General features: G+C 42.8%; 1 protein-coding gene across 1 annotated transcript; it reads right to left on the reverse strand.

Moving 5' to 3' along the window:
* Positions 1 to 606: 606 nt before the first annotated feature.
* On the reverse strand, positions 607 to 10,727 carry LOC125509614 (uncharacterized). Its single transcript, XM_087520134.1, has 12 exons — positions 10,025 to 10,727; positions 9,829 to 9,908; positions 9,001 to 9,185; positions 6,347 to 7,298; positions 6,143 to 6,270; positions 5,270 to 5,329; positions 5,122 to 5,172; positions 4,932 to 5,003; positions 4,011 to 4,155; positions 2,198 to 3,919; positions 1,973 to 2,127; positions 607 to 1,835 (listed from the first exon to the last, which is right to left on the reverse strand). The coding sequence occupies exons 1-12, from the start codon at positions 10,495 to 10,497 to the stop codon at positions 840 to 842; spliced, it is 5,019 nt and encodes a 1,672-aa protein (XP_087376260.1). The 5' UTR covers positions 10,498 to 10,727; the 3' UTR covers positions 607 to 839.
* Positions 10,728 to 10,966: the final 239 nt, after the last annotated feature.

Genomic DNA, 10,966 nt, shown 5'->3' on the forward strand with positions numbered 1-10,966 from the left:
GCCATGCACCATAAACTAAAATTGCCATGATACATGCACTTAAAATTGCAATTGTTCAATAAAAAAATATTTTCATGGCCAAAGTACTGAAATTGCCATCATCAAAAAACTAAAATTGCCATGATCTACAAACTAAAAATGCCACATGGCAACTTTAGTTTAAGAACTATGGCAACTATAGTGTAAACATCATGGCAACTTCTAGGGAAAAAAAATCATCAAAACATATCAACATGATGTCTAGTTTTGAAGATCTCGTCGAGACAGATTTAATGATGAAAACGGATTTTTAGTTTGCTTTTTTATTTAGGAGATAAAACATTTTTAAGCCGAAAACCAAAAAGATTTCTATTGATGTCATCTATTCATACGTGGCAAAATGAGTGATGATGGAGGCGTGTGGACGATCTACAAACGCCCACACGTGTAGGCTATAGTTTTTCCGTTCATCTAAAAAGGTAAAATATGATACGCATGATGATTGTTGGCAAAAAAAACAGATTTTTCTTTTACTATTCACAAGGGTGCATATGAGCCCAGGATTAGAATCCATATCCGCACATAAACATTTTTTTCCTGGTCATGGGAAAACTGAAGTCAACTCCATTGAACTGAACAGAGTGGAATAAATCAGGCTCCAGAAGCAGAGAATCTGCATTCATACTCATCATCAGTGGTCTTTTAAGCGTAAAATGCTATCCAATCGTATGGATATATGTACTAGCATCTGAGTGGCGCCAAGAGCTCTGTTCTAAGCTGACTACAAAGTGGCTTGTCAGGCTATACAAAAATGTGGGGTAAGGCGTGGTACCTTCACAATGTGTTTCCTACCACGATGGTCAACGGTGTACAAAAGAGCAAGATGGCCCCTTCCAGCAGTGGCCATTCTCATAATATTTGCATATTCCTCGTTGAGACTGCCCTCTTGACGATGATCTTGACGACATACCGCTGCCATGATCTTGACGATGATCAGACGACCTCCTAGAGTGGTTCGAGCTACCACGCCGTGAATCATTGCCCTGATAGCTACCCCGCCGTGATTCGTTGCCATGACAGTGCCTATCATGGTGTTGATTCGACTGGCTGCCTCGACTAGCACTGCCAGAAGATGGATGCCAGCTCTTGTTGCTCCCTGGTGCCTCTCCCCAGCCAGCAGAATTTGAATTGGTGCTTCCCTGTCTCCTTTGTGCTTCTGAAGAGCTTTTAGCTGTTGGTGTTGTTTGGTGACCTGAAGACGAGTTACGGTTTTGGCTGCCACTCTTGAAATTCACCTTTGAACTCTCACGGGCTGACGAATGCCGACCTGGAGTTTTTCTCCCCTCCGGAGATGAACTTGATCGTAACCAGCCTGAGGCTTGTGTGCTTCCCTCTAGAGATGAACCCCAACCTGAACCTTTTGTGCCTCCCTCGAGAGATGAACCCCAACCTGAACCTTTTGTGCCTCCCTCTAGAGATGAACCCCAACCTGAACCTTTTGCGTTTACCTCTAGAGATAAACCCCGCCCTGAACCTTTTGTGCTTCCATCTACAGATGAACCCCAGCCTGAACCTTTTGTGCTTCCATCTACAGATGAACCCCAGCCTGAACCTTTAGTGCTTGTCTCTAGACATGAACCTGATTGCCATACTGAAGCCTTTGTGCTCCCCTCGAGAAATTGGCCTGATGCTTGCCTGCCTGAAACTTTTGTGTTCCCGTCCAGGAATGAGCCTACCAGTTGCCGACCTGAAGCTTTTGTGCTCCCCTCCAAAGATGAGCCTAATGGTTGCCCGCCTGAAGCTTCTGTGCTCTTGAGAGATGAGTTCAACAATGCAGCACTTGGTTTTAGTTTTACCTAATCAAGTCAGAAGTAACATGTTTAGTTGGACGTCAATCCTCGGATATTTAGAGGATCATGTTGCTAGGATTTCTCTTTTTGAAAGACACATCACGCTTGGACCTCAAGCCCTAGATCTTACAAATAAGGATTACCTGCTCTGGCACTCCACAATCTGTGGAAGCGCTTGGGTTGCCTTTTTCCATCTTTTCCTCTGGTGTTGGTGATATTTCACCAACAGCGCTACTTCCTCGGGCTACTACTGCCTCCTCTATAATGCATGAAGTATCTTTTCCATCAGCTCCAAGATCTGTAGAAGATGGTGTAAGATTCTCTGTCAAGTTAACAACAAAAACAGGAAAAGACTATCATTTCATTACCTGAGGAGGGTTGGAGAGCAGGTGTTGGTGAAGACAATGACCACATGTCATTGCTTGGGTCATCTTGAACACCCCACAGAGCAGAATCAACAGCTCCGCCTTGATAGTAACTAGGTTCACCCCAAGGAGATAGCGCAATAGGGCTAGAGCACTGCGGCCTTTCTTCCTCAGCTGAAGCTGGGGTGACATTTTCCAAAGGCATTCCAGCATGCACATTATAAGTTCCACAGTTTGGTTCTGTCAAAGATCCCAGCACATCACAAACTCCAGCATCAGAGACAGAACTAACAGTTATGTTATCTCTCTTAGCTGATGTGGCATCTCCTTTTAGTGGTGCTGTTTGAGTGACACAGCCTCCATCTTTTAGATCTCTTTCTTCTACACATGATGTTTGTGTTTCCTTAAGTAATTGCAAGCCAACAAATTTACTTGAAGGCGGACCAGATGTTTCTGACACGAAAGCTATTGAAGAGTGGTCATATGCCTTTGTAGCTGAATCTTCAGGTGCTACTGATGTTGACCCTGACTTGTTCATCACAGGCTGCTTCCTCTCAAATTTTGGATTTGGACTGGGATATTGATCTTGAGTGCCAGGGGATAACACTGAATCAATTTTAGGCTCAAAAAGTTGATTAACTGAAGCATTTGATGCATCAGGGGGGCATGGTTTCTGCAGATTCATGATCTCCTTGGTCTTGCTTGAACTAGAAGTGCATGTAAATGAAGTTGATTGTGCACCGCAGGCAGGAGCTCTTGACTGACTAGGAATGCCCAAGGCTGAATTGGATTCTCTTCCATCAACAAGATTTGACCTTGAACAGCTCTCAGGCTTCATGTTACTCTGGCTGTTGTGAATCTTTGGTGCTGGGGTTGGACTACACAAACCACCGGTTTCTTGGCGATTGTTGTGTTCCCCAATCTTTTCTCGGGGGACCCCATCACCATGAGGTCCTGTTGATCTATATGAACCAGCAAAAGATGGAATGGTGCTTGCATAGTTTGCCTGATGCTGAATCTGGACACTAGAAGCCAGTGGCTCCCAGCATGTTGTTGATGGCAAAGCTTCACCCATAAAGTTTGGACTTTCTCTTCTCAGAGGAGGACGGTCAGAAGACTGGCTGGGTAACCCAGAAGAGTAGACAACATTATAGCCAATAGGGGAAGTAATGTTTCCAGTCATACTTGGGTTAATTCTATCTTGCCCAGAGCCTGCCCATGCAGATTTATTATTGTTAATAACTGGCGTAGGTTGAATGATATCTTTCTTCTGTGTTGAGAGCACTTCAGTCAGCAACAATGAGTTCTCTTCACTCTCAAATGTGAGCCATATCTTCATGCCACTTGGGAAATAAGTAGTCCACTTGGATAGCTGTGAAAGAGTAAACGGGCCCTGAACATTTCCAGAAGGGTCCTTGTAGTGCCATACTTTTTCTGGCTCCGTGTCACTTGATACAACCCCAGATGACGGAACTGATGCAGCATCACCCGCTGTATTATTTAAATCAATGCGAGGCCGAGGAATATTCAACCCATTTGCTGCCTGCAAATTAGTGATACTTCCTGCTCCTGGTATATGTGTTACGCCCTCCGTAGGAAGATTTAAACTAGAGTGACGACTAGCATCGGGACATTTTTGTGACAGGTACTGCACAGCGTTTGATTCTGTCCCTTCTCTTCCAGGAAACAGAAGATCTGGTCCATTCCTATTTATGGTCAAATCAACTGCATAAAAGTCAATAAGTTCTCAGAAAATTAATATTTACTAGTGGAACATAAATTGTAGAATATGATTAACAGTCAACAGGTGAAGTACCAGTTGTTTCATCATTCCATTCTTCAGCAGATTCATAAGTAGGAGCCATATGGGGGTCAACATGTACTTCTGGAACTTCATTAATCTTGCGTGCTATTTCTTCAGGAGTGTTCAGAAGTTGTAACTTCTCTACGCACTCTCTTAGTGTATGACATAGTTAAGGATCATCAAATGAAGGTAGCACCAATAACAACACTTAAATGAAGAGCACACATGATTACCTATCTTATGCAAAAAGAAAGCCAAACATAAATTAATTGAGATTATATGACAGGATAGATGCACATGCAACATCTTTAGAACACTGAATGAGAGCTCGGGGATGAAAGATGGTTTCCACCATATCATTTTATGTAACACAAAATAAAGGAAGGATGAGAACAATACAAAAGTTGTTTATCTCCATTAAATGAGGGTCACAAAATATTGTGTTCTCTTCATAAAGATAACCCTCAATAAGGCCGATACTATTCGGTAAGTGCGAGAAACAAAGTTCGGAGATAAGAAACTCCAATTGAAGACAAAACAACATAAAACGAAAAATAACCGCCAAAGAGGTTGTGAGCTAAACCCGGTACCTAGCAATCCCATGTAGTATCTTCGTTCTCCAAAGAGGTTATGAGAAACTCTCAAAAAAAATTACAAATTCTAAACCCTACAATAGCACCGTCCTTGGTCACAAATGTTATGAGTTAAAGTTTGCCAGAATAAATGTGTCCTCAGGCCAACAAATATGTGCACAATGGTAGTTTATTTGATAGCTTTAAAGGTTCAGCTATGGTGAGCATATGCATGCCAAGCCATGACTAAACAATCAAGGACTAAAACAAGATCTTCACACTATACGACCCACAGAAACACGAACACCAACGCTAAGATAAAAAATATAACAATAGCTCAACATGGTAAGTTAGAAGGATATTCTTTTCGGCGTCCAGTTTCGCTAGCACGGTCACGGAGATGGCTCAGCCTCTGCTTTTCATTTACCAACCACTGAAAAGGATTTAACACACAATAAGTGCTGTTAGATCAAGCTAGAGAACCTATCGGTTATTACCAAATAAGCAACCTCATCACATCGCCAGCTTTTATTTGTTAGTGTAGTACTTACATCATTAATTTGCAGAGATTGGAAGCTTTTGGCTATCTCATATATGTCTCCCTGAATTAACAAGATGAAGAAAATAATTCAGACATACACAATTTGGTAACTTAGGTATCAGACGGATCATCATAAATTGGATCTTGATCAGCAGTACCACTTTAAGTCGAGGAATTAGACCATACTTCATGCTCTGGCGTAAGCGTTTGCATTCATCCTACATTATACAAGCAAACAAGCCAGTTAGATACAACAAAACGTAAGAGACACTCATCTAACACTACCCCCACATTCAGCAGTCGGAAAATTACATCTAAGAGCTAGTGAAAAAAAGGGGGAGATAGAGATTGGCCAGCATATACAGTGGTGATACTGAATCATAAGGTCTATAAACAAGAATATTGTTGCAACAAGATCCAAATCCAACAATCAAATTCAAATACTAGATTGATTCTTGGAAAGCAGATAAGACATAAGACACTAAAGATGTTAAAAGCTAGCGAAAAAGTGACAAATGGGTCTGTAAATGATCGACAATAGCTCCTTATTGCACAATACACATGATCAAATAAAAGATGTCCAAATCCAGTGTCAAAATTAGACATAATCACTAACAAATTCGAGAAGGCAGTATTGAGACGCAGCATCAACCTTTGATGGTCGTGTGTCATTTACTATAGACTATAGTAACTAGTAAGATCCATTATGAATAGTTGTTTCTCGTGATTCTAGCACAACAACAAAGCATGTTTCTTAAAAATTGAAACAACGATTTTGTAGCTCAACGCCTTAACTAAACATTAAAATTGTGCATTGATGATCTAAAATGTGAAAATAGTTGCCAATTATAGTCATTCATTATGTATTTTTACAATCAAATGTATGTTTCACTTGAAAGTGTATACTAAGTTCGTTAGCCAACAAAAACATGCCAACACCTAACAGCATTTCCGGTCAGTGAAGGCTCACCCGATATTATAGGTATCAAACAAATAAATGTATAAGCAACATGTGTCCTTGCATGCATTACCTGCGTGAAATCCTGATTTGAGATCGTATCCATTGTGATCACTTCCTTCTTATCTAAGTTTGATATCTCAAGTGCACAGTCTGTTGTCTTCTTACCAACACTATATCGTTCTGCAACTTTATGTGTACCTGCATACAAAATCATTTTAGTTAAATTACAATTGAGTAGCTAATATCGGTAAATCAGACAGGAGTAAAATCTTACCAAGAACTTTGACTAGGCGATACATATCTTGCTTTTGGCCAGAACCCGGAATTCTTATCCTCACAAAAGCACCAGTAATTTTCTCAGAGAATGCAGCAACATCATCAATGATATCCTCCATCAAGCTGCGGCGCAAGTATATTAAATTGATATTATGCATGTCAATGGCTGCATAATCCTCTAGATTAGCTGGTAGATCTCTTTCAAGCTTCTTATGAGTCTTCCTCCTCTTATCAGAGCTTAACTTAGTTCCCATCTCACTATGTCCTCCACTATCTACTTGTGCTGAATCTGGCTCACGGACTAATTGGGTATCACCATTTAATGCTGGAGTCTCTTTCACATGAAGATGAATCTCCAAAAGTTTTAACATCTCGAAATGACCAACACGTGGTTTCCTAAACAGACTACTAAGCCTTGCATCACAAATAATTTGACTTTTTTTGCGAGGGTCACGAAGATTATTTTGCTTTATATACTCAAGCAACAGAACCTGAACATCAAATTGGGAAATTTGAGACACATCACCATTTCTCATGTGCCCAATGAATCCCAGCAGCTCCGGTGAGGCCCATTTCGTGTCACCCGACAAATCCATGCCTTCAAATGGTGCTCCCTTGGGTAAGCTTTCAGAACCTTTAATTGAAATTTCACAGTTCCTTGCAGTATTAAGACTATGATTTTGCCGCTTCCGGCCCCTTTTCCTTAAAGAAGTACCCCGACTTCGTTTCCTCGAAGAGCTGTCAGAACTGACATTGTGGTCATTGTTTGCTTCATATCGCTCACCAGATGACTCCTCTTTTTCTCTCCTAGCAGAAATGCTTCGAACAGTCCAATTGCTTTTGGCACTGATTAGTTCTTCCAATGTTAATAAATGCTTCCCTTTTACATCCAGCCAATATAACTTGAAGAGATATTCCCAACTATTTTTATCATCAAAATCAACCATCACCTGGCATCGAGAAAAAATATGATAACAAGTCCATATGACACATCACAGGCACATAATCAATCAAAAAGGAAACAAGAATAGACCATTTCATGATTTATGCAAATCAAACCTAGAATGGAAGTATTGCTTGTTCCTAGCATCTATCTATACAATCTTCGTCCCAAACAAAGCAGATTTCAACTTTAATAGTATTGCATGTTGCAGGTAGGCCTCTGCCAAAACAGAAGATTTCCGCACTGCAAAAGACTAGACGATGGCCAAATGCAGTACCAACAAGGCCCCAAGAAAGTGAACAATTATCAAGCATATACCCGCATGGAACTTCTTAAGGGCATTAAAGTTAGGTGCAGTAAATCTCAGTCATCTAAGCTAAAAAAAGGAGAATCACCATATGTTCAGATATCAGCAAACAGTGCGAGCAAAGTTGCATACTAAAACGGATAATGAATGAGCACAACCAAATTTAGCCATCATATGACGATGGTGTGCCGATTCGGCAATTTAGGTATGATCGTATCAGTACTTATACTTAGTATCTAGTTTATTCAAATGCATCAGAATGGAAATTAGGTCACACGATCATTATGTATTGTGCCTTTTGAAGGTGACATCAGAGTTCCGTGGTTGCATATCTGATTCAAGCTAGTAGCATAATTTTATAATGCAATTTCAACACAGGCAAAGACACATGTGGCTAAACTTAAAGGCAATACAGTGGATAAATTGACTCAGCAAAAGCTACCAACTTAGCATGCACAGAAATCCATAGCTACAGGCCTGCAGCTCATATAACAATATTACAACCTCGGTAGAAAGGCTAGGATTTAGATCACGCAATAAAGCATGCAACGTAATCAGGAGACCTAATACAAAAATATATATATAATGAAAGAAATTACTAAGAAAATAACATGGGGACTACGGGAAATGTTCCCATATTCCATGAATTGGCATTCAAAACTTATTACTACCTCCATTCCAGTGAATAAAGCATGCACGCATTTCAAAATTAAACTTTGACCGTCAATTTAACCAACAAACATAAGTTATGCAACTTAAAAATTATACCATTGAAAAGTTCTTCCGAATATGAATTCATTAGTATAATAACTTTTGTCACACATACCCCACATTTAGTTGTTTAAATTGATAGTCCAAGTTCAATTTTGGAATACGTGTGTGCGGTATTCGCTGGAATGGAGGAGCATTTTCCTTACAGAAACCGAGGTCACAATCTATGCACTTGCTGACTCATGACTTGCAGTGCTAACTCGACTTTTTAGTGCCACATTATTTTTCTGATTGAAATAGCCTAACTGAATGGCGGTGTTTAGGGACTCAACTGGAAAAATTAGGATGTATGTGTGCCCAACTTTACTTTGATTAAAGTTTTGGGCCAATGGCGATATATTCATTTAATAGCTCAGCACTGTCGAAGATGCATAGTTAGGAAAATGTCAGTGTGACGATGACCTGAGTCACACGTGTCACCCTCATGATGGATGGTATTTTCATAATTATACATTTACTGTGCTGCTGAGCTGACTAAAATGTAGTGGTGGTTTGTCCAAGGAATGAGAGAAGGATGTATGAACACTCTGGTTCCATAGAGATGCACATGTTTTAGTGTTTGCATACAGATGCTTCTGTGCTTCAGAAAAATGGAACGTGGTATACAATTTAAGGGCCAACAGTACAATACCTTTGTAGCATCTTGGTCTTTGGACTCTATCAACAATATAGTGGCATAGCAAGTGTCACAGAAGCCCTTGTTCCCTCTAACACCAAAGAATTTGCCCTGTTTGACGCATGCCTTGCAGAGGGAGTAAGTACAAGTATAGCACATGTACTGTGCTGCCTTTTCACAGCTGCTGCAAATGTGCCAACCTGGCATGTGTGGCATCAAGATACAGGACAGGTCAGATTGAACTATCGTTTCTGAAGTTAAAGGGTTGGCGCATGCACATAGCCACATACTACAATGTAATCGTATATGATAACTAAAAAGCAGCTATTTATCGTCGTGGTGCTTCTTGCCCCATATGGTGTAATGCCAACCGAGCATATCCAGTTCTCCTACATAAACTCAACACGTAAATCTGTTTCGACTTCACTATATAAACAGCCTTATAACAGGGCATGTACACATCAACAGACAACTGATCATGAAGACAAATGTGTAGTAAAAAAAGTGGAAATGGTTCAACACTAACTGGGCATAAGCTATATTGCGGAAAAAAGCATCTTACAAACTCTACGTCTATAATGAATGTGATCGGTCATTCATGCTGGAGGTTCAGGAAGGCAAGACTACATATCCAAATTACTTTACTGAAGGGGTATGGAAGAAGATCAACACTGCTCTTAGGTAAATCAGGTTCTTTCAAATGTTACCAATTTCTTTCAATAGAGCTTTTATCTGCCATTATCAGAAGTATTAATATGCCAAATACTATATGAATATCCAACACACTGCAGCATTGATATTGTAATTATACTCCATGCAAATACTAGAATGACCAAGACATACCACAATTCCACTTGCCACGGGAGCGGAAAAACGACTCGTCACGCTTGATGCAGGCAGGATGGTACACCTTGGAGCAACCCCTGCAGCCACAGAACAGGGTTTTCAGCCTTGTCGAGGCAACGAGTCCAACCCGCACTGGTGCACACAGGATACAGAGGAAGATAATAAATAATAAAGCTAGTATTCGCGCGCGCACCTGCGGTCGCAAACCACGAGGCTGCCCCCGTCGAAGCAGATAAAGCACACCACCTCCTCCTCGTCATTCTTCTTCACTGGCTTGGGCGGCGCAGGCGCAGCAACCGCTCCGTCCCTGTTCTTCCGCGGCCTGCCTCTCTTCCTCTTCACCGGTGCCTCAGCCACGGCAGGTTCCTCCTCCTCCTCCTGCTGCTGCTGCTGCTGGACCGGGGCCGCGGCCTCCATGATCGAGCCGAGGAAGTGCGAATCATCAAACCCCTCCGTGTGACGAGGCGGGGAAGGCTCCTTGTTCGAGGCAGGAGCCTGCAGCCACGCAGTGAGACGGTGAGGGTGTGCCGACCCCGCTGGTGGCGCTGGAGGCGGCTGGCTGGGCCGCGGAGGGGGAGCGGGGTCCGGCATGGGAGGCGGCGGCGGGAGGCGAAGCTCGGGGGGCCACTCTGCCTCGCCGGGGGAGAGTATCTGCCCCGCGTCCATGGGTCAGCAGGGCCTCGCGCGAATCCAGGGCAAAAACCCTAACCCTAGCTGAACCTCGCGGGCAAAGCCTCTCCACCCCGTCGCCGCGGCCCAATCCGCGCGGGTAGGTCGAGTTGGTGTACGACCACGAGCGCGTGGGGAGAGTACAGCGAGCGAGGTGGAGGGAGAGGGAGAGAGACAGACACAACACACAGAGAGAGAGAGAGAGAGAGACGAGCCGACTCGAAATGCAAAAGGACGGGGCGGTGGCGGTAATTAGGCCGGGGCATCCGGGGTAAAAACCCCAACGATCCGGGGGCGGAGTGGTGGGTGCGCTCCAGGGGGAGGGAGCCCCGCGAAGCGACGCATGAGGCGGAACGGAAAAGAGAAATGGGGGGCGTGGTGCTGTGGGGCCGCGCTTTTTCGGGCGTGGTCCCCGGACCCTTTCCTGCCCCGCGATTGGATGGCCGGGCCGCGTGGTTGGCTCGGA

This window comes from Triticum urartu, chromosome 1A (genome assembly GCF_056163025.1).
Source record: "Triticum urartu cultivar PI428250 chromosome 1A, HENAU_Tu73, whole genome shotgun sequence".
Taxonomy (NCBI): Eukaryota; Viridiplantae; Streptophyta; class Magnoliopsida; order Poales; family Poaceae; genus Triticum; species Triticum urartu.